The sequence below is a fragment of the Pseudopodoces humilis genome, chromosome 27, assembly GCF_049639895.1.
Source record: "Pseudopodoces humilis isolate 2021_Gansu_Grassland_sample_001 chromosome 27, ASM4963989v1, whole genome shotgun sequence".
Taxonomy (NCBI): domain Eukaryota; kingdom Metazoa; phylum Chordata; class Aves; order Passeriformes; family Paridae; genus Pseudopodoces; species Pseudopodoces humilis.
This window is the reverse complement of record NC_142226.1, coordinates 1,950,795-1,974,219: the sequence shown is the minus strand read 5'-3', so window position 1 is coordinate 1,974,219 and position 23,425 is coordinate 1,950,795. Positions and strand designations below refer to the sequence as shown.

Here is a 23,425-nt window from a genome sequence, read left to right as displayed (position 1 = left end):
AACCACCCTTCCTTCCCAGGCTGAAGGAGCACAAGGACCAAGGTGGGGCTTACAATGCTGCAGGAGGGGTACAGGAACAAGCTGCCCCTGCCTGAAGCATTTGCTGGCTGATGTTTTCTGATCTGGGGACTCCCACAGCAGAGCAGTGCCCTTCCTGGCACTTTGCCCGATGAATGTACCTGTCATGGAAGCCTTGGAACAAGTAGTGTGCTGACCCCAGGCTCTGGAAGGAAATGAGGAGGACAGATCTGGTGAGGGTACTGGCCCCCCTCTTGCTGAGCTGAGACCACCTCTGTGCCCCTGGCCCAACCAGGGAGTGTCCCTGCCCTAGAGCTGCTCCAGGGCTGGGCTACCCCATCTATGGCCAGTGAGGCACCAGGTGTCACACCAGTGAGCCTCAACCACTGTGTCCCTTCTGCTGCCTGCCGGAGGAAGGACTACAGGAACTGATGTCAAGCTCCAGCGTGCAGCCAGGGCATGGCTAAGCATGTCACAAGTGCCAAGAGGGAAGTGAGTCACTCACCTGGGGAGCCAGCACGACGCCCTCTTTCCTGTCAGAGCCTCTTCCCAGGCAGGAGCGCACACACAGCTCGGCCCTGCTGGTGTCTCCACTTGCAGCACACACCTGGTGGGCTGGGGTCTGTGACTGAGCTGGAGCAGGTGCTCTGTCTGTGACCCCAAGGTAAGATGTTCCTTTCCCTTCTGCTTGCTCTCCACAAGCTCCTTCTATGTCTGGGTAACTCAGGCTATGGGCTGGGTCTGAGCCACAACATCTCTGACAAGGCCAAGGGCTTCCGAGACATCTTCATCCTCCCAGCATGGGTGTGGGAAGACACTCCTTGTTCTGCATGCTGAGCCAGCAGGGGTGAGGTGATGTGCATGGTGACAGCTGAGTCAGGTGGGTGCTGCTGGTGCCTTTGGGGCTGTGGGGAGGGGGCTGCTCTCACCCAGGTCCTATTCCACCCCTGAGTGACAACAACCCTGGCTTTGCTTGATGCTGTGAAGCAAGGTGAGGGGCCCTGCCTGGACCTTACTCCTGTGAGGAAGAGGAGGGAGTGCTTGGAGCCTCTCAAGGAGGCCAGGTCCTCATGCCACTCATGCACAGCCCCTGGCTGGGCAGGCAGCTGTGGCAGGAGGTGTCTCACTGCAGTTGAGGGCAGCAGAAGTGCTGTCCAGCTGTGGCAGCTCAGGCAGGATGTGGCTTTTGCCTCCAGCAGAGCTGTGACAGCCTGGGGCTATTGAACACAAATCCTGATACGGTGGCCCATGAACTCACTCCTCTGCCCAGTGCAGCAGGGCTGGGCTTGGGAACCAAAACCAGCTGGAGGCTGCCCTGTTCCCTGCCTCACCCACTAACCCTGTCCAGCTACCAGCAGTGACATTCTCTGCCAGTCTGTCACTCCCTGTGGCACAGCCAGCAGCAGAAGCCTTGACAGCTGTCAGAGGGTACCCAGGGACTGCTGCTGCCACTGTCCCAGGAGTGGCTTCTGGCCAATGGCTTGGTGTGTTTTCCTGCTGAGCAAGCCCAGCTATGGGGCACATTCCTGCAGGGTTGGTAACGAGGTGGGGACATGCTGTGCTCAGCTCTGAAGTGCTCAGGAGGGGGGAAGGTGAGTTTTAGTGTTTCTTTCCTGCAACGAGCAAAAGAAAATTCTGCGCAGTGTTACATGAGTAGTGGGAACTCACAGACAGTAACACTCAGCACCAGCTGAGCGTGTGCTGCGGCTCCAAAAGAATTTCATGGTTTTTCAAAGACCCATCCTGGCACTCAAGAATGTGTCCTGGGGACTGGAATCGGCAGGGACCAAGCTCATGTGTGTGCCAGTGGCTGGTGCTGTCACAAGCTGCATGTTGGTATTTCATCTTGTCCGTTTGCTACTGACAGGGCAGTCACAGACCCACCAGCTGCAATGCTGCTCCTCCTTGCAGAGCTCTTTGTCAACACAGCGTAGCTTGCTCTTGGGAAGAAATCTCTGGATATTTGCTTATAAAACAACTGGTTTCTGATCCCTCCAAAATTTACACTTGGTTATCCAAAGCGAGCGTGTTCCCAGCAGGCTACCTCTAAGAAGGAAACAACCACAAGGACATGTGCCAGAGGCAGGTGGGGCTTACAGGAGGCACTGGGCACCTGCCATGGCAGCATGTGCTGCCACAAGAATGCTGCTGGGTGCCAGACCCATGGGCAACAGCTGCTGCCCACCAGTCAGCCTGTGTGGGACTATCCCCAGAGAGTGGAATTTGGAACAGCTGCTCTGGGATCCAGCACGTACAACATGAGGGACTATCAGCTCTCCTTAACAGCATCTATGGGAATCAGAGTAAAAGAAGTTTATTTTTTATTAGGTTGCAAGTTAGCCTGATGATATTCATAGGCGTAATCAAGGTTGTTTTTTTTCTCAACTTAGCCTTGCAAAGCTGTCAGAGTGTCAGCCGGTGTGTGCATTCCCTGGGCGGGAAGAGCAGGAAATAGTGTCTAGCACAGGGCAGTCAGACTGCCAGGAGTGCTGAAGGAGCCCAGCCTCCACTGGCAAAATCCATCTTAATATTGGAGTCAGTTACATGCTCAGAAATCGGCAGCAGGGCCAGGAGAGAAGGAAAGGGGCTCCCAGGTGGGAAGGGAGTAAAAGGGAGGAGCTGCTTGTGGGAACTGTATGGGGGCAAAGGGACCTGCTGATGCAGAATGGCCATGCTGCAGGGCTGAGCAGAGGAAGGATGAAGACTTCTGAAGCTTCCTCCTCAGCCCAAAACCCCCTGGGCTTTCATTTCCTCTAAAGGCTGGGCTGTGGCAGGACAGCAAGCCAAGATTTGTTAAGTGTTGCCACATCAGCGGCGAGCACTCCCCTTGCCCCTGACGTTGCTGGCTGCTCTCCCCAGAGACTTGGACTGGCTGTCAGCCAACCTCCATAGCAGGCTCTTGTTTGGTTTGAAGTTTAAACCCCCAGGAGCAACCTAAAGGGCAGAGCTGGGGCTCTGTCTCATCCATGAAGGGTCAGGTTCCTTCATCCTTACAGCAGCTGATGGGAAGGGGAAAGGAGGGAGGATGTCTGGCGGCAGAGGGAAGTGGCAGCTTCCATCCCAGCACAGCTCTGGAGCGTCACTGCAGGAGCCTCAGCTCTCCCTCGTGTGGCTGGACAGACAGAGCTTGGCTGTCCCTTGCTCCTCATGCCAACCCCCAATGCAGCCCACCCTGCCAAGGCTTCCATCCCATGTGGTGCCATTCTATGGGGCTCCCTCACATTGCAGGACTTCCACTCTGCTCAGGGGGCTTCCAAATACTTGGCCACCCTATGCTGTGCTGCCAGCTGTGGTGTCCATGGACTTCAGGTTGTCTTGGAGTTCTCCCTGAGCGGGGTTCAGGGCAGCAGGATACGGATTGTCCAGCAGTTTGGAGAGCACTTGCACATCTCCAGCTTGTCTGGAGCTCACCTAGGGATCCTGGGGGCTGCCTGCCACCTGGATTACACCTTCAGAGCACTGTGCTGAGTGCACACCAGGTGTTTCCCTGTGTAGTGGCCCTGGGTAAGGTCACCTGCACTCTCTGGAGAAGGGACAGGGAAGAGCCAATCTAGGCAAAGAAGCCCAGGCTGGTGCTGGGGCTTTGCCTGCCCCTGGCTGGAGACATCCAGGCACTGGCACAGACAGTGGGTGGGTTCTGGCATGGCAGCCTGGTACTGTGCAGCCCAAAACCTTGGGACTTCTGAGACCAGGTGAGCCAAAGGCAGCACAGAGCAGCACTGCTGCTGTCCACCTTGGCCCCTCTGTCAGCTGTTACCCCAAACACCAGACTCAAGGCTCTGGTTGCTGTAGGTGTGCCAGGTTTTTGCTCTAAGCTCACATCCGTGCTGCATGCAGATGTAAGAACAGAGGAAGACACAGAGGGCGGGTTAATCATCTCCATGGGGGGACAGCCTGGGATTTACAGCTCGGCTGAGATGTGTGTGCAGCTTTGCTTGTCAGTGGTGGCTCTGAGCACCCCACCATCAGTGTCACCATGCTGAACAAGCTTCAGGCTGCCACAGGTAACAGTGGCCGTAATGTGATGGTGTATGGGACTGCTGTGCTGTCTCTGTCTGCTGATATCCCTGAGATAAAGGGAGACTTGGGATGGTGGAATCCCTGAATTAGTTCCAACACAAGTCTGAAGGAGACTACTAGGAAATGAGTCTGTTCATATATGAGTTTCCTATCTCTTCCTTTCCTGGAAGTTATTAAGTGGCTGCCATTCATCTGTTTGGGCAGAAGATGCTCAAAAAGTTGTCTAATCCCAAATCTAACTGGGGACACAGTGTGGATTTCTATTCTGCCTTTAGAGGAAAATCCCAATCTTGCCATCTTTCAGGATCATCAGAAGCAGAGATACTCTGAGGAAAAAGCCTTAAGGACTTTCCAGACCTTTGCTGTGGCTGTCTTTCCTCCACAGCTTATTTTATTTCTCATTTCCTTTGCTGATGTCACACATTTCCTCTCCTCTAGTGACTCTGCAGTCATGCTACAGTTGCTTCCATTCTGGTGCCCTGTTCTTAAGAGCTGCCAGTGTGGAGACTGTCCAGCCTCAGGGACAGGAAAATAACATCTGGGAGACAACCAAGCATCCTCAGTGAAACCCCCACTGCTACTAAATCTGAAGATGGACATATTGTGCTGAATTTTTTCAACTCTGGTAAGTAGAAAATATACTTTATATATTTGTGTCACTACTGACAGGGCAGTCACAGACCCATCAGCTGCAATGCTGCTCCTCCATTTGCACTCCTTGGAGAGCTCTTTGTCAACACGGTGTAGCTTGCTCTTGGGAAGAAATCTCTGGATATTTGCTTATAAAACAAATTTTATTCCTTAAATTCCTTATTCTTCTTAAAACAAATACATTCCTCTTGGAATATACACTTGCTGATGGCAGAGCTTGCTTGTCTCGGTAAGCCAGTAAATCCTGCCTGGGAGGGCACATGGCAGAGTCTGTGGACCGGGAGCAGGATCAGCAGGTGCTCTGTCCATGTTGGTTACTTCCACCTTCAGCCCTGCATCCAGTGAAGCTGAGGGTACCTGGGATTCCTGGCTGGGGGACTGTGGAAAGGCAGTGGCTTGGGCTGGAGGTCTCAGGAGGTTTGGCCAGGTGGCACAGGCTACTGCAGCAGAGAACAGGACCCACAGCCACACATACCTTCCCTGTGGTGCCTGCTTGCCTTTCTGCTGGCACGGGCAGCACAAACAGGCTTCAGAGAAAGGGGAACTGCCTCAGCAGGACAGGCTGAGGAGCCCCTGCAGAGCGCTCTGAGCCCGGGGCTCAGGGCATTCACAAGCATATGGAGATATGAGCCTGGGTTCCTCGGGCTGAAGAGGGAATTGGACATTGGGTAAATTCCATGGGGAATGGTGCTATGTTCCCTTCTAGCTGTGCTCAGCAGAACATCTCACTTGGCTCATGAGAAGGAAAGGACACCTCTCTCGGGATTCCCTGCAGGACCCTGGCATTGGCACAGCACTCCTCCTAATGCAAAGATAGATGAGCTCTACCAGGTGGTGCTGGGGCCAGGAGATGGCACTGCCATGTCCCACAGACCACCTTGAAATCTCTTTGCCAGAGATTTCAGCAGACTGGAAGCAGCCACAGAGCATGTTCTTACACCCACCTCTCCATTTCAGAGCACAGCCCTGTGGCTCAAGCCCACCTGTGCAGCCTCTGCCATGGAGGGGACGTGCATGTTCACTCTCCCTTCCACAACATCTGCTAAACCTGGCAGTCTGCAGACAGTAAAGTTCACCAGAGCTCCTGGGCAAAGTTTGGTGGCCACCATCCTGTTGTGCAGAACCAGAAATGGAGGTGTGGGTGGACAGTGCCCTGGGGCACCATCTGAAGGGACCGTGAACAACAGCTGTGCCCAGGTATTGGATTCCTCATGAATCCTGCCAGAGATGCATTACCTGGTTTTATCCCCCCCACTCTTGGTATACTCAGGTCTGCTGCCACAGGAATAGATCACCTTTAATTGCAAAGACCCCAGCCCTAAGCACCAGAACTATTTGCTGGTGTTGCAGATAGACACAGCAGTGTGAGTTTATGATGCAGATTTGGAAAAAAACCCCGAAGTTCTCTAATGATCTTAGGTAACTAGGACTTACTGGGTTTTTATTCCTTATTCTAATGTCAGACTAGTGCATCAAACATTACACTCCCTGTGACTGAAGGTGATGAAGATGAAGGTGAATGAGGAGAAGTACATGTGTCACCTGGGGCCAACTCCCAGCACTGCTGGGACTGTGTGTGCATTCTGCACAGACCGTGGCTGGAAGATTGAGCTTCAGGACACTTGGAACTCAGCACTGCCCAGCATGCAGCTGCCTGGGAAGGTCCAAATCTTGTCACTGTCGTGTCCTTAGGGGACCCGAGAGGGGTGAGGAAGGACAGGACTCTCAGGAAGATGACTGCTGCCTTCCTTTTTCATGACTGGAGAGTAGTACTGAGAGTTGCAATTCTGCAGAAAAAGGCAGAAGAAGCTCCAGCTCCAGCTGACTTCCCCATTTGCAGAGGAAAATTGCCAACGTGCAAATGTGCAAATGAGGAACAACAGCACAAGGGCACCCAGGGTGGGACTCAGCCCACAGAGGCATGGGGGAGGTGGCAGGGGAAGAAAGGAGAACCAGAAGCAGGGACAGGACGAGTCATAGAAAACACTCCTGAGTCTAGTAAAAGATTAAGAAGCTTGAGGCAGGGCAGAGTAACAGATTATGGACCAAGGAGACAGGGCAGGTGTCTAAGTGGAACCAAGGCATCAGCAGAACTCCTATGGTCATAGATAACTGACAATGAAAGGTGGGGTTTGGCTTAGCAATGGTGCCAATCCATCAGCTTGATTTCTGTTGTCTGTTTCTAGGTAAGAAGAAAAGCTGTGGCAGGAAACTGTGCTTCAGACGTGCCCACTCAATACCATGACGTCTGGAAAGGGCAAAGGAGGTGCTGATTCCTACATTTCATGCCACATAGACTCTGAGTTTCGCTACAACCTCTTCACTGTTTTCTACAGTATTATCTTCATTCTGGGCTTTGTTGCCAACTGCTATGTTCTCTGGATTTTCAGCCGTATTTACCCCACCAAGAAACTCAATGAAATCAAGATATTCATGGTGAACCTAACAGTAGCTGACTTGCTCTTCTTAGTTACAATGCCAATGTGGATTGTTTATTACCACCACCATGGAGACTGGATCATGCCTGAGTTCCTTTGTAATGTGGCTGGCTGTTTATTTTTTGTTAATACCTACTCCTCTGTTGCTTTTCTAATGGTCATCACATACAACCGTTACCAAGCTGTGACTAATCCTATTAAAGCTGCTCAGCTGACCACCCAGAGAAGAGGAATCTACCTCTCAGCAGCTATCTGGATCCTAATAGTGGGCAGCTCTTTGTATTACCTTTTTGACAATAATACTAATCAGGAGCAGGTTAACTCCAGGAATTTCACACGGTGCTTTGAGCGCTATGACTCCTCGAGTGGTGTTTCAGCTGTTCTCGCCATTCATGTCATCATCTGCATCCTCTTCTATATAATTTTCCTTTTAATACTAGGTTGGAACATTGTCATTATCAGGACCTTGTTCTCCAAGTCAGTGCATCCACGGAAGAGCGCTCACGTCAAGCAAAGGGCCCTCTGGATGGTGTGCACAGTGCTGGCTGTGTTCATCATTTGCTTTGTGCCTCATCACATCGTGCACCTGCCCTGGACTCTGACTGTTCTGGAGCAGTGGAAGAAGGAAAACTGTCAGCTGCGCCAACAGCTCAATGATGTTCACCAGGTGACTTTGTGTCTCTTGAGTACGAACTGTGTGTTGGACCCGATCATTTACTGCTTCCTCACCAAGAAGTTCCAGAAGCATGTTTCAGAAAACCTGAAAAGCATGAAAGGGAGTCGCAAATGCTCCAGGCAAACAACAGACACGGTGATTGAGGGCACCATTCACCAAGAGGATGCCATTAGGATAGGTTAGGACCACTCTGTATGTTCTAATTGCACATGGAGAGGTGTGAATTATTTGCTCATCTTGAGTTGTTGACACAACAGACGACAAGGATTTTACATTTTCTTCTTCCCATTAGACAGAAGAACGGATGTTAATTTCTTCTGTCACATGCAACGGGCAGAGCTGGAACCTGCAATAATCTGGCAGCAAAGCTCCTTCTATCCAGGCTGGTGCTCTTATGGGCACTGAGAACAGCTCAGATGTCAGTTTTAACGTGAAAGAAGCACATCACTGAGCCTCTGCAGTGAGCAGCTAGAAGCTGAGTGCACCAAAATTAGCCATTGAGTCAGTCCAGATAGCACCATCCCTGCTCCTCTGCCTGCCCAGCTCTCACAGTGGATCCAGTATTAGAGCTGTAAGGGACTTCTAAAAGACCTGGAAGAACAGATTGAGCTCTGAGTATCATTGTGTGGCTTTTCTAAGCAGCTTACATGATCCTGTGAAGAGAGTATGAGCTGATGAAGCTCTTGAGTGGCTGTAAGGGATGTAGTCCACGGAATTCCTCAACTGCTGTCAAATATCTGCACCTCCAATCCCTTCATCCCTTCTTAGTGACTCATGTGGTCTGCTGGGATCTAAACTTGATAGATGTCTGGGAGAAGCTATTATGAATCTTTGCTTCCAGATCTTGAGTCAGTAAAGCAGAGAAGGAAAGGAAGAGAAATTGGCAGGGCCTCAGCACACCTCCCCTCTCCCTCCACCCGATCAGCATTATGGCCAAAGGGTACCAAGGTCTGCCCTGGCTTCCTGTGTGAGGGCAGAACTGGCCAGCCAGTGGCCTCATGCACTCAATTTAGAAATTTCTGACAGACAGCCAGTCTTGCTCAGGAGGCTCCAGATAACAGAGGGCTACTGTCAGCATGGGCATTATGATAAAGAAAAAAAAAAAAAGCTTAAAATGCTTCTGTATCTTTGTACTTATTTATTCAAATTAGGGTTGTAGCCATTACATATTCCTTCCTCCAGCCTTTCCAGTTCTGCTGCAAATAATTGAAGCTGACTAGTTCTTGATCTACAGCAAGTGAAGTGTTAGGTCAGGACACTTGACAGACAAATAATTCACACACTTCAACAGCACTGGAGGCCACTGACCCAGGGCCGGATGCAGTCTACTGGGGCCCAGAGAAAAGTGGTTTTCCATGAGTGCTGAGTTCTGTTACCAGTCATGAGATACTTGGGGTTCCTTCTGTGACCCAAATTACTCAATCTAGCACAGGAAATTGGGCAGGGAAGGGAACTTACTTGTTTTCACAACAGTTGTTGGTTCTCTAAAAGTCCTAGTCTGTTGATGACAGGAAGAGTGTATCTGACTTGTGACACCAATTATTCATGTGCAGGGTAGCCTTTCCACACCTGCCCAAGAATGGGAAAGATAAGCTCAAATCTTTCCAAAGACAGGACCAGTATTTGTACTGCTTTGCCTGCTTGAACTGATACAGGTCCTTCAGATGTATCCTCTGGAGCTCCTCAGGCAGCTTTTGTCCTTATTTGTGCCAGTGAGGAAAAGAACTAAGATGTTTATTTTTGTAAGGCCTTTGCCAGGGCCAGCCCTGCTCTCCAGGCCCAGTGCCAGAGGAAAGAGTCTGATCACAATAAGAATGCATCTCCCTCCTACTCCTGGGCTCTGCTCCACAAAAGGCCACCCACAACAAACACTTGCCAGTACCTCATGCCCCTCAGACATGTTCAAAGATGCACCCTGAATCTGCAGATCCACAGCACACAGGAAGGGAGAAGTTTCTGTAATTTAAAAGCCTAAATCTGGCTTGCTGGATGAATCTGCTTTTGTTTCTGCATTGTTCTGTGGGCATATTCTGGATGAGGAGCTCTCACAGCTGGTAGGGGGGGTCCTGCTTTCCCCCCTTGGCTCCCAGCAATAGCAGAGCTCACAGACCCTAAAGCCCTGATAGATGGAGTTTGGCAACTCTTGGAGGAAATGGAAAGGATTTTTACATGGAAAGCTGGCAGATGCATGATCTACTGATTCTTGGAAAGCTTGCAAAAGTTTACAGTTTAGCTCTTTACCATGGGTACATAACAGGCTTTATTCCACAACAAGCACTGTGGGCTCAGGGAACAAACATAAACTTGCATCAGAGGAAAAGCAGAGGGAAAAGCCCCAAGGCTACTTCAGGAGATGTTACGCTAATTAATCAGTAAAAATGCATTTCTAAAAACCAGGCTAAGCTGCTACTTTCTGTTCCTGGAAATACTTTCTTGTTCTTACCACAATGTTGCATTACTCTGCTTTACCTTGCAATGAAATGGATCCTCAAAAGCTCTTTTAAATAAAATGTGTTCCCCAAGTGTTTTGCCTTTTAACTTTTCCCACCTTCTCATCTTTCTGTATTTATACTTGAGGGAAAACCTTGGTACTACATTGGAACAGCTTCAATGCATCTTTTTTTAAAAAAAAAACATCATGTGAACCCTTGGGAGGGGTGAAATTAAAGGCTCAGCAAGGTTCTACCTGCTGAGAGTGAAGGGGAAGAAATAATTTCAGATAGGAAAAACTTTTGAAAAATCTGCTAGAGCCAGACAAAACCCCCTGAACTCTCTGACCTGCATATGGGAAATTTACACAGACCAATTGTGTGGCTGTGATGTGACAAACCATTTTAATGTACGGTTTTTGCAGGGCTAGGATGTGGTTCTGGAGGAGGTGGGGAGGGGTGCAGGGATGGCTTCTGTGGGAAGCTGTCAGAAGCTTTCCCCGTGTCCAACGAAGCCAAAGTTATTTGGCTCCAGGGCAGACCCCAGCCCATCAGTGATGGTGGCAGCACCTTTGGGATAACATAATAAGAAAGGAAAAACTGTTATTGCATAGGAGCAATTCGCAGCCAAAGAAGAGTGAGAGTATGTGAGAAACAGCCCTGCAGAGCCCAGCCTCGGTGGGGAAGGAGGGCAGGACCTGCTCCAGGTGCTGTTGGGGCTGAGATTCCCCTGCAGCCCCTGGAGGAGCCCAGGCCGGAGCAGGGCCATGCCCGAGAAGCTGCGGCCTCTTGGGAAGCCCGTGCTGGAGCAGGGTCCCGGCAGGACCCACGGACCCCTGAGAGAGAAGAGCAGGCTGGAGCAGTTTGCTGACCCGCAGTGGAGCTGCCTGCTCCTGGAAGACTGGTCCCGTGGGAAATACCCCACGGTGGAGCGGGTTAAATTCTGAGGAGTCCATCCCTTGAGAGAGGGAGAGAGGGAGAGAGCGTGTGATCCCCATTCCTCACCCCCTGCAATGCTCGGGGGAGGAGGGAGCGAATCGGGAATACAGCCGAGTCCGACAAACCCGGAGAGACTGGCGATTGAGATGTGGATTTTTCATTACCCTACTCTGATTTCTCTCGCAATAAATTAAACATCCCCCAGCCGGCTCATGCTCATGTCTGCCGTACCGGTGCTGGGTGAGAGATCTCTCCTCAGAGGCCCTGCTCTCGCCTCACCAGCCTTTCGTTGTGTTTTCTCTCCCCGGCCCGGCTAAGGAGAGAGGTGATGCAGCGGCTTTGGGGGCAGCCAGCCGGGCTGGCCGGGCCCCGCTCTGTTTAAATACCCCTTGGGACAGTGAGCGACAGTGGCCGCGAACCGGGCCACACGGCCCAGACCCGCTAAGGCAGCTCCGCACGGCATCGGCCCTCAGCCCCGGGCCCGGGCCCTCAGCCCCGGGAACCGGGCCACATGGCCCAGGCCCGCTAAGGCAGCTCCGCACGGCTCCGGTCCCGGGCCCGGGCCCTCAGCCCTCAGCGGCGGGAACCGGGCCACACAGCCCCGCCCCTCAGTCCCGGGAACGGGGCCCCACAGCCCAGACCCTCAGTCCCGGGAACCGGGCCACACAGCCCAGACCCTCAGTCCCGGGAACCGGGCCACACAGCCCAGACCCTCAGTCCCGGGAACCGGGTCACACAGCACAGACCCGCAGCGGCGGGTCCTCACTGCACCAGCCCCGAGCCCTCAGTCCCCAGCCCTCACCCCGCCCCGGGCCGGGCGGGCAGTGACGCCACTGCCGGCGCCGCGCTGTGTTCCGGCGGCGGGCGGGGGGCGCGGGCGCCGCTGCCATGTCCGCTGCGGGCCCCGGGCCCGGCTCCGGAGCCGCCTCTCGGTAAGAACCTGCTCGGGCCCTGCGCACGGAGCACTCCCGCAGCCCGAGGTGCTGTTCGCAGGCTCGGGCTGGGACCGGCGGGCCGGAGCGGCGAGACGGACGCGTGTGCTCCGCGCGTGCTCCTGTCCCTGCCTCCGCCGGAGCGAGGGCCCGAGGGGCCGCGGCAGGACCGCTGGCGCGGGGCTGGACCCTGTCTTGCCGCCGCCGACCCCGGCGGGGTGTGCCCGGCTGTCCCGGCTTCTTCGCCGCTGCTGGGGCGCGGAGAGCTGAGAGAAAGGCAGTAGGGGAAGGGGGGCACTGCCCGGCTGCCCGGGCTCGCCCAGGAGCGGTTGGAGGGAGCCTGGATTCAGAGCCGGGTCCGCGACTTGCCCAGGGCTCGGTACATGGCTGCGGGAGGGACCGCAGCTCCCGGGCCGAGCGCAGGCTGTTCCCCAGGGCACAGTTCAGCACACCTGCATCGCTCTTGGGTGGGTTTAGCTGCTTGTGCTGGAGCTTGTGCAGTTTAATAGGATGTTTGGGCTGGGCTTGGGCCTCACAAGCGAGGTTGGATGCACATCGGCTCTTCTGGATGTTCCTGGTTCTGGGAATGCTGTGCAGAATTGCTGGAGCTTTATGTACAGCCAGCTCCAGTACAGAAGGCCTTGTTGGTTGTTGTGCTGCAATGGTGCGGCTGAATGGTTTCCAGACTAGAGCTGTTCCTTGATGGAACATAGCTATAGCCATTCTGATGGAGCATCGAACAAAGAGTCGTGGTGGAGTTTGCTTTCAGAATGGAGCTAGCTCTGCTTCTGTGGTACACTTAATCTGTACTGTAGTAACCTTCTACTGGTAATTAACAGTCAACTGTTAATTAAGATAATGATAATCATATAAATCTTATCTGCCACTTGTTTGGTTTTCTTCAGTTTTGTCTGTTGTGGGTTATCTTAAACTCCGGAAGGTGAATAATGTATGTTTAGTTGAGAATCACAATTCATGTGCCTCAAATCAGTGGTTTCATAAGAAGTTACCTTTAAAAATGAATGAACATAGTGGTTTTCTCAGCTTGCAAGCCTACAGGCTTGTTGGGCTGAGTCTACTGTGTTTGAGGGATTTTCCTTGTCACCTCATGGTGCGATCCCTCTTACCTGTGGAGTTTTGCTATCCAGCTTTTGCCACACAAACAGTGATCTGCTGGTACATTCTCCCTGCTGTGTTTGAAAGGTTGCTGAGCTTGAGGTCCCGCAGTTTCCAAGCTGCTGCAATTCCTGAAGTATTTGCCTGCAGCTTTTGTCTCCCCCTCAGCTCTTCCCTCAACCTCAGCAGCAGCTATGGCACCTGGGGAACTGTGCATTGTTGAGTTGTGCAACACATCTGATCGAAAAATTTTTGCTTTTCAAGTAGTTTGAAATCTTGTTACAGATGTATGCAATAGCCAAAGTAATTGGTGACTTTGGAAGTATTTGTAACTTCTCAAAACTTTGCCCCGGAAATATCCAGCTGTTGAATGAATTTTAAGTTGAATATATCAGAGGATACTAAATGGGTTTCCATGTGTTGTGTGAATGAGTTGGAGCCCCTCTACAGTAGATTAACTAAGTTCTAACATGTAACTTCTGTGTGCCAAAAGGTGGTTATAGATGGCTAAAGATAAAACTAGGTAAAATATACTGAAATACTTTAATTGAACTGAAAGTCAGGCAAGTAGTGTGTTCCTGTGTGCAAGCCATGGTACTCAAGGCATAAAGCAGATAATTTGTCACTGGGATCTGAGTAGCTCCATGCCTGTACTCTCAGTTAGCAGAAGTAGGGTTATTTTTTTTTCCCCTCTTGGCAAGTCTCTGCTCTTCCTCCCTGAAATCTGCTCTTAGAAAAACAGATGTTTGATAAAACTTTTACTGGGTCTGCAAAATCCAGTGATTGGAAAAGAAACTGCCAGGATGGAGAGGTGTGGAAACTTTTGAGCCTGAAATGGAATTGTGTCAGGACTTAACAACTGGTATTTTATATATATTCTTGGACCAAGCAGTGTCTACAGACCACCCACCTCCAGACATCTTCTTACAGGAACTTGGGAGTGGTTTTTGCCCCTATACCATGACCAGTGGCACTCAATGGTTGGTTATGTATTGAGGAAAGTATTTTTCAGCCTTTTCTTGCCTTGTCTTACTTTTAATTTATTTTCTTTATTTCATCCTAATTTGTATAGATTTTTTTTTTGTTGGTAAGCCAGCATCCCTTCAGCAGTATTCTCTGGTGGCCCCTCTCTAGCAGTGATTCTGGGATGATTTGTGCAGATGCCATGACTGGAGGCACTCCAGTACCCGAGGGAGTAACTTCAAATCCTTTCTTTCTTCTTGCAGCTGCCTCCAGAGCCTCAGTGAAGGTGATGTTGCAAGGGCTTGGATCTCCTCCTGATGCCTTACCCAACATGGTGTTTAGGAGAGTGCTGTGACACAGCAGGGCACAGCAGCCTCTTCAGGGTATGGTGCCATTGTGATTCACACCAATCACTGCCCTGTCTTTTCCAGGTTGTCACCCATCAGTCCTGTAACTGAACAAGCTAACTAAAAACAAGCCTTATATTTAGAAAAATAATATAATGTTGTGATGGAGCTGACTGGGGACTCCTTCCATCTCATAAACAGACTTTTATTTGGGGTTAAGGACATGTCTAGACTAATTTCAGAGGTGATGGAACAGTTTCTGCAGCAGATGGGTCTCTCCTGAGTTAAGACTTGAGCAGAACACTATTCTTACATCCCAGGAGCTTCCTGCCGTGTCTTGAAATGTTTGTTGGTTGTGTTTGAATACTGACAGATCTTGAGAGTCACCAGCTGGAACATCATGTGAAGCGTGTGGCAGCTCTAAACCTTGGGTGATGGTTCCTAATTCTATACAGAATGCACTATTATTCCATTTCTGGGATTCTACAAGTCAGCCCCATACTAGTGTCTTTTCTGTGACACCTTTTTTTCCCCTGTTACTTTTTGAGAGAGCTTAAGAAATTCTTGCTTAAATATTACTGACTTAAGATGGTCAGGGTAGAAAAATGAATATTCAGGAAAAGGTGATTATTAATTATTCAGAACAGAAAAGAATGTAGCAGCTGTTTTCAAAATCACATGGAGGTGTTTTGAGTAGAAAAAACAGTGATACTTGTTTTCTGTACTTCAGATTTCCTCATGCTGGCCTTTTGGTAAAGGCATAGTTGTTCTTATCTACCTGTGGGGGAAAACAACACTGTTGGTCCAGGACTTTGAAGTTTATGCAAGTCTGGTCCCATTTACAGAACATACTTGGTGCTTTGTTCTCCACCTCTATAATAGCTCTTGGAATTTCAGAAGCTGTTGCTTTGATTATTCTGTGTACTTTAAATCCTCATTTCCTGTCCATCCAGAACTTTTGGTGTATAGGAAGGACAGCTGGCCTTTCTAGAAGATGTGATTCAGAGTTAACAGAGGCACTTCTATTCTTCATTAGCTTGGCTGGTATTCTGAGGATCTACAAAGACTCATGAGATTTAATTCTTCTTATTCTACTTAATTTTGTTCCCCTTCTATCCAGTAATACCTCACATGCCAGGTGTCCTGCTCTGTTGATGTTTCTCGATTTTGGCAGACTAGGCCTAAGTCAGAGATGACAGCCCTTAGGGTAAGGTCTTGATACTGACAGATCTTAGAGCTAAAATTTAGCAGAAAGTGCTGTGGGCTCTTCTTTCACAGAGGTTACCTGGTACACATGGTGAGCAAGAAGACAAAAATTCCCTGGGCTGTCGTTCAGCCCGAAGATGTGTGTCAGCCCCCTGGTTCTGTGCAAACTTCAGTCCTGTTCCTCACTCTTCCGGTGCCACAGGAGCTGCCAAGCCCCAGGAGCTGGGGAAGTGAGTTGTGCTCTGCTCCTCACCTGTCCCTGTTGTCAAATAAAACTGGTTGTAGCTTAGCAGAGTGTTGGGTTGGATGTGCTTTGATTGCCACTGCAGGAGTTTGTATCATGTGACAGCTCTGGTGTCAGCTGAAATGAAAGTGCACAATCTTATCGCTGCCACAGGTCAGCTAATTAGAGATCTGTTAGTAAAGCAATGACCAGGTCATTAATCTGCCCATTCTTCTTGCACTCTTTCTGTGGTCATCAGGCACTCCAGGACATACAGCACTGGTTTTACTGGGATTTGTTTGTTATCCAATTGGGGATTGATTCTCAAGGTCTGAAGAAAATATATTTATAGCAATGAGGATATCTCCATGATCTTCATTTCCTCCTGGAAGCCACACTTCAGCAGTTCTGGTGAAGTCCTCACAGGTATCTGGTCTTTGCTTGACCTCCCAGATTCTTCCTTTTTGAGCTTAGTCAGAAGCTGTCTGTCCAGCCGAACTGCCCTCCCTCTGCATTTGCTCATTTTCTTGCCTCTTGGGGTGGACTGGGCTTTTGTGCTTGGGAAAGCTGTCCTTGATGATCAGACATTGCCTTTTCAGGTCCCTCCATAGCACTGTACAGATCAGATCAGCCTTCTGAACAAACTGTAAGCTGGCTGTTTATTTTGTTATTTGTCATCTTCAGTTCTCCTGGTACAGTGGAGTACTGAAAGAGTTTAATAGAAGTACAGGTGCATTTATTTCATGGTAGCCTCTGGTGCTGGCTATGTGACTTTTTGATATGTATGAGTCAAATCTTTTATTGAAAATAAAACTTAGAACTGCATAATGTCAGTAATTCTTTTTTGTGATGCAGTTTTGCTGTCTTACTGAGGGAAGTTAAAAATGTTCAGTCTTTTGTTCAGGAAATGTCCTAATCTGTTAGAATATGTCAGAAGTGGCTTTTAGGAATTAAAGGCAGTGTGTCCTGCTGTTGGGAAGTTTGTTTTTAAAACCATGGAAATCAGACAGCATTTTTTTTTCTGTCTAGGGCTACAGCTCTAGAAGTTTGTGACCTGTTTATTGATTTCCAGAAACACAAAAATGTAATGGGCTGTGAGATTTCAGGTATCCCACCCTGTGGGGTCTTCAGGAGAAAATCTATCCAGTCTCATTGCAAGTGATATCCTCAGGAAGAGAGGAGGGAATAAATTCTTCTGCTTGGCTGATGTTTCTGTGAATCATCATGTACTGTGGTTTTGTCACTAAAAAGTAGCAGCAGTTCTGTGTTCTTGTGCCCTGTGGGTGATGCATGTTGGCTCTGTCTAGCAGGAGTTGCCGCATGATTTTTGGGCTCAGTGGGAGTTGTTTTTCTTGTGGATAAAGTTGTTCTTTCCAAATCTTCCTTTTGTGAAAACAGTTCTTTTCCCCATTAAAATTTTCCCTGCTGTGTTTCAAAATCGAATTGAAAAAGCATTGCATAAGAACTGGGAAAACAAGCATGTGTCATCAGTCAAGTAGAGTGAGCTGTAGACAGTCAGAACACTGATAGCCCTTCAAGGATCTAAAAATCATGGGGAGCTTCCTGTCAATGGAACAGGCATTGCTGAAGAGAAAACTAGATTTGTATTTCCATGTTTGATTTCAGTTCTTTTCTCACTGTGTTTATTTCTTATTTTATTTCTCACAGCACTTTTTTTCCATTTTAAGGAAATGAGTTTTCAGTCCTGCAGGACAGCATTTGGAGGCTTGTCATGACCATCCATACCTTCAGAAATAGGGCATACAAAATGCCTTTTTTATAACTTTTACAGTGTTTGATATTGAAATTTCCTGGTTGATAAGGAAGGGAAGGAGCATGGAGAAAGAGCGGGTAATCCTCCAGCAGCACTCATCACAAAGGTTTATTCTTCTGGTTGTCACAGTATTTTGCAGATACCTGTGTGTGTTGTAGCTAGGGCCATGTGGGTGTGTGTGGAGGAAGAGAAAAGCCAATAGTGGAATATCAGTGTTTGCTGTGAGCTCTGCTGGATTGCTCAAGACAGGGAATCAGCAGGCTGGTGTGTAGCCCAGCTTCCATTCATGAACTTGAGTCCTTTTTCAGCTCTGCTTCAGGACAAAGAAACTAGGAGAAAACTGCTTACAAAGGAGATGGATTTAATGAGAGAAAGCTTGGTGTCTTGAAGATGGATTTTAGAGGGCATTTTCAAGACTTGTTTTGGAGAGCAAAGCTGTTTGAGGAGTCAGTAGTATTAGAAAGTAGGACTTGGGGCAGAGGGGTTGGCACCGCAGTGTGAAGTTGGAAATCACACTTCCTTTTCCTTCTTCAGCTGATTTTCAAACACTGCAGTAAGGTTTCCTATTCCCATTGGCTTGGAAGCTGTGGGGTAACAGGCACAGACATGGATGTGCAGCCTGGATTTGGCAGTTACAAATGAACTCCTGCACGTCATGGGAAAGAGAGCATGTATTGTGCTACTGCCAATTCTGCTTGAGAGCGAGTGACTTGTGTGAGTTATTTCATTCCATGGTGGAGGAGGAAAGTTCACTGAGCCCCTCCTGCTTGCTCCTGTCTCTGTGCAGGGTTGCACTGCTATGGGGAGTCTTTTTCTTTTAAGTATCTTTAACATTTTTTTTATTTTTCACCAGATGGAATATTTTACGTGCCAGTTTACTCATTTTGTTTGCATCAGTGTGATGATGCAAGAATCGCATGAAGAATTTCCATGATTCTGGTTCTGCCTGAAGGAAGAAAAAAATGAAGCTTAGTACACAAAATTGTTCAATTCCTGGCAGTTCCTTAAGGGGCTGTTTTATTCTGTAAACCAGACTGATGCTGTCATTTCCTGGGATCTTTAATCAAGCTGTTTCAAACCAAATGGGAGGTTCTTCAAAACTTTAGGGAATTACTGTTTTGGCCAAATCCTCAGGAGAGATCCTGTAGGAGTGGGCAGCAGGTTGGATGTGCTGCCTTGGTATAGTCAGAACACTGATCTGCCTGTGTTGAATAATAAGTTGGAAATATTTCATCAGCTTGGCAGGTGAAATACTATCATGATTGGATATAGGAAAGCTGAGATACAGGGAAGAATAGAACATGTTCACATGCCTGCTTACACCTTAATGTGGAGGAGCACAGGCCATTGCCAGTGCAGGGGATGACTGAAACCACGTTTTGCCTGAAGATTAGAACTTAAGTCAAACCTTCAGAATAAAAAGCACTCATCAGCTGTGCAGTACATAATAATATCAGTATGTGTCTCTTCTACTTTTGTTTTTATTTGGGTATTTTAATTAAATCTCAAAAAAGAAGGGGGGGTAGATCTGCCATGCTGCACTCTGCCAAGTTTTGCTCCTTTCTGTCAGAAGCTGTTTTGTCATGTGATGAGTGGCACGGAGTGAAAACATTGTGAGGAAGAGCTCTGCTCCAGTTTGGGTGATGTCTTGGATTGCTCTGGCTGCATGCTTCAATCCTCTGTGTGTGTGTGTAGTGCAGCAGCATGGGGCACATGGTCATGAAATACCTCATCAGAAAATAAGGGAAGACTGTACTATTCTGCTGCCTAATTCATGCATTTCTGTTGCTGTTTGTTGTTGGTTGGTGGTCCTTGAATAACTGAGGAGTGAAAATCCTCACCTAACTGCGTAGGTGACTCGTACAAAATAATTAGTACAAAACATTACAGCCATTGCCGTAAAAGACAATAAAAAATGTTTCTATAAATACATACTACACCACTTAGACAAGTCTCTGGGGCCAGAAATGATCCAGTCAAGGGCACTGAAGGAGCTGGCAGAGGTGCTCACTGAGTCTCTTTCCATCATTTTCCAGCCATCCTGGCTAACCAGGAAGGTCCCACTTGACTGAATGCTTGTTGACCTTCCTTGACCTTCCATCTAGAAGGAGGGTCAGAAAATGGATCTGGGGACTACAGCCTGACCTCAGTGGACAGAAGTTTGTAGAAAAGACCATCTTCCATGCCATCATGTGGCACGTATAGGACAACCAGGGGTCAGTCCCAGCCAGCATGTGTTTAGGAGAGGCAGATCCTGCCTGACCAACCTGACCTCCTACAACAAGGTGACTTGCATGGTGGATAAGGGAAGGGCTGTGGATGTATCTACCTGAACCTTAGTAAACCTTTTGATACCTTTTCTCCTGGAGAAGCTGGCTGCTCAGGGCTTGGGCAGGTGTACTCTTTGCTGGGTTTAAAACTGGATGGCTGGGCCCAGAGAGTGAAGGGGAACGGAACTACATCCCTGGGGCTGGGAACTGATGGAGTTCCCCAGTGTTCAGTATTGGGACCAGACCTGCTTAATATCTTTATGAATGTTCTGGACAAGGGAATGGAGTGTATCCTAATCCCATGGAACACTCCAGGCTGGGAGGAAAGTAGCTGGAAGGGGGCCCATCTGGAAAGGACCTGGAGGTGCTGGTTGACAGCTGCTGAATGTGCACAGGTGGCCAAAAATGCCAAGGACATCCTGGCCTGTGTGACAAATGGTGTGTCAAGCAGGAATAGGGAAGTGATTGTCCCCCTCTTTTGGGTTCAGTTTTGGGCCTCTCACTACAACACAGATATTGAAGGGCTGGAGTGTGTGCAGAGAAGGGAACAGAGCTGGGGAAGGGGCTGAAGGGCAAGTCTGATGAGCAGCTGGAGAATCTGGTGTGGCTCAGCCTGGGGAAGAGGAGGCTTGGGAGGATCTTCTTGCTCTCCACAACTCTCTGCTCTCAGGGGACAAGGGACAGGACAAGAGAAAATGGACTCAAGCTGTGCCAGGGAAGGTATAGATTGGATTTTAGGGAAAATTTCTTCCCTGAAAGGGCTGTTCAGCCCTGGCACAGGCTGCCCAGGGCAGAGGTGGAGGTGTCACCATTCCTTGAGGGATTTAAAAGACAAGGGGACACGTGTTGGGAACATGGGTTAGTGGTGGCCTCGGCAGTGCTAGGTGTTGGTTGGACCTAATGATCTTGGAGGTCTTTTCCAAAATAAATGAATCTATGATTTTATTCCAACTCTGTTTAATAGATGTAATTTCATTTCCCCAATCAAAGCTTTGTTCTTAGGGAAATAGTGACTGTTTTAAAGTAATATAAAACCATAGTCAATTAGCTTTTTTTTTTTTTCTAATCAGTATAATTACTGTGTGTTGGTTTTATCACAGTATCCTGATGTTAATTTATTTGCAGCTTGGGAGAACTGTTTCCTTGCATGAAACTTTATATTCAAAGCCAAGGCAGATGGGCTTGAAAGCACAAGCTGAAAGTAAATAGCAGTCTGTCCAGGTGCTGCTCATAGCAGGCAGCTTTCAGAAATTCTATCCAGAGTATCTAGTTTGAGAAGGTCTGACTAAGCTGGACTTTGTATTTTAGGATTTTTAAAACAGGATTTAGTGCAAGAAACTGGAGATCACTTTCCAGGGCTTTTAATGATGAATTACTAGCATCAAGATGTTGTGCAGAGCAGAAGACAGCTGCTGAGAGTGATTCTGCAGCCCATTCCTCTGCTCTGATGCCTTCTGGTTTGAAGTTTAGATAATGTGGCTCCTTAAATTGAGCAAACTAAATAAAGTTACATGCAAACCCAATTCTTAATATTTTGCATTGCTGGTGTTCCATGCAAGTTGGAATTAAACAGGATGGTTATTCAAAACAAGTCTAGATGAAATAAAACCTGGTGTTTAATTCACATCTTACAGAATAGTTTTCATTGGGTAATTAGTAAAAATCATCCCATAAAGGAAAAAAGTGTGGTACTTTGCTAGTTTCCAGAAGCAGAACAATGGACTAATTTTTCTGAATGTTTGTTTCATCGCAGCAACTCATTTAAGGGCTTCTTGCACACTTGCTTCCATTTTGTCCTGTTGTTCTCATTCACAAACAGCGGCCCACGGAAGCATTCTCACCCCCTGACTCTTTGATACCTCTGTTGTGTTCAGTTAGAGTTTAAAAATATTCTGTAATAATGTGTGGTAAGCTTACCTGAAGTGCAGTTGAGTTTTACACAAGTTAAAATCTAATGTTGAGTGTGATGTGCAAAAAAACCCCAAAACAACCACAAACCAAAAAAATCCCCTGAACCCACCCCCCCGCAAAAAAAACAGTATTGTGTATTTTCAGCTTTTAAAAATCACCTTTGTTGCTGGTGAGCTGCTGGCTCTGTGTGCTCCTGTGAGGCAGCTCAGGCTGAGCAAGTGCAAGAGCTGGGTTTGTTTTTTGGGAAAGCCAAGCTCTGGGCGGTTCACACCTCTCATGCTGGGTGAGGAGGTGTCCAACAGCACCTGGGGGGACTCGGGGCCCTGGGGCACGTACCCACCGAGCTGGCTGGAGGGCAGCTGGGATTAGCTGTGGTGGAGAGGGCTGATAGGGATATGAGCAGGGCAGGAGCAGCTGCTCCCTGGATCCTCCTCTGGTAGCTTCAGCCTTGGAGCTGACAGCAGCTTCACTCAGCCTCTCAGTGCAGCAGGAGAGAGGCAGGGAGAGGTTCCTGCCATGCCCTGATCCAAGGGTTTTCTGTGCCCAGCCATGAGAAGAGGTGTGCCTGCTCTGCGTGAGAACCTGGTGACTGGGGAGGTGAAAAGGCTGCTGTATATTTATCACCATCATGTCTGCTTCATCAAAGTGGAACATCAAGTAGATGATAAAATTAGGGTTTCATTTACTGTGGCTGTGGCTGAAAAGGGACATCCTGCTGCCCTGCTTGCTTGTTTTTCCTGACCCTCATCCTGCGCATTCCCCTGGAACAGGGCTGAGCAGAGCCAGAGCTGATCTTTCTGATATCATCTTGTCAGACTGTGCTTGGGTCTCTCTGGTGTTTCTTTTCTTTTTCTTTTCCCTTGACAGATCCTACATCCAGACTTCTGTTCAACCTCACAAGCCTCTGGTTTCATGAAGGAGGGAGTGTCAGGCAGGCAGGAGGTGCAGGAGGATGGGAGAGGCAGGAGCTCTCCCTTCTCCCACACCACTGTCAGCTGCTGCTGGCCTTGCCTGAGGGAGATCCCTCACCCCTTGCTCCCAGATGTGGAGTTCAGTGCTTCCATTTCTGCCAGACACACACTGCTGCTCGGTCTGTGGGGTCACACCCCGAGTGTGAGGTGTCCTCTGCCCTGTGTGAGGTGTCTGCTGCTGTTTCTGGAGGTACAGGGAAAGCACAAAGCCACCCTAGGCCAGGTTCTCACTTGGAATTCTCACTTCCCTGGGAGAAGGCATGAAGCCACCAGAGGTCAAGTGCTGCCTGCTATTAAGGCAGGCACTTTGTGTTCGTTGCTTTGGTTCAGTCGTCTGTTACAAGGTGCCCAGCTTATTTGGGAAGAATGTTTTCTTTACACATGTAACATATTCCAGTGGGACTCAGATTTGTCTTTGTAATTATTTAAATTCTTCTCAAAACCAAAGTCAAAGAGCTACTCACAGCTTTTAAGCAAAGCATGGCATGGGAAGTTACTGCTTTATGCATCAGTGGAATGTAAAATATTTTTCCATGCTGAA

General features: G+C 48.8%; 2 protein-coding genes across 7 annotated transcripts in view; both read left to right on the top strand.

The window, feature by feature from the left end:
* Positions 1-267: 267 nt before the first annotated feature.
* PTAFR (platelet activating factor receptor) lies at positions 268-10,341 on the top strand. Of its 2 annotated transcripts, none has more exons than XM_014258639.2 (3): positions 268-682; positions 4,477-4,663; positions 6,876-10,341. In XM_014258639.2, exon 3 carries the CDS (start codon positions 6,931-6,933, stop codon positions 7,984-7,986), a length of 1,056 nt encoding a protein of 351 aa, XP_014114114.2. In that variant the 5' UTR covers positions 268-682; positions 4,477-4,663; positions 6,876-6,930; the 3' UTR covers positions 7,987-10,341. The 2 variants fall into 2 exon arrangements, with proteins under 2 accessions (XP_014114114.2, XP_087923587.1); XM_088067461.1 differs by lacking the exon at positions 268-682 and adding an exon at positions 768-898.
* A 1,687-nt stretch (positions 10,342-12,028) lies between these two features.
* Positions 12,029-23,425, top strand: part of EYA3 (EYA transcriptional coactivator and phosphatase 3) — a 42,279-nt gene continuing 30,882 nt past the window's right edge. For 3 of the 5 annotated variants that reach the window (XM_014258649.2, XM_014258645.2, XM_014258643.2), the window contains exons 1-2: positions 12,036-12,103; positions 14,446-14,565. The gene's annotated coding sequence lies outside the window, so the exon portion shown is untranslated. Of the gene's footprint in view, positions 12,104-14,445; positions 14,566-16,217; positions 16,385-23,425 lie in introns of all 5 variants that reach the window. The other 2 variants (XM_014258644.2, XM_005529875.3) reach the window with 2 other exon arrangements.

Excerpts from the sequence above, each read along its gene's own strand:
- PTAFR (XM_014258639.2), top strand. The coding sequence starts at position 6,931 with ATGACGTCTGGAAAGGGCAAAGGAGGTGCTGATTCCTACATTTCATGC.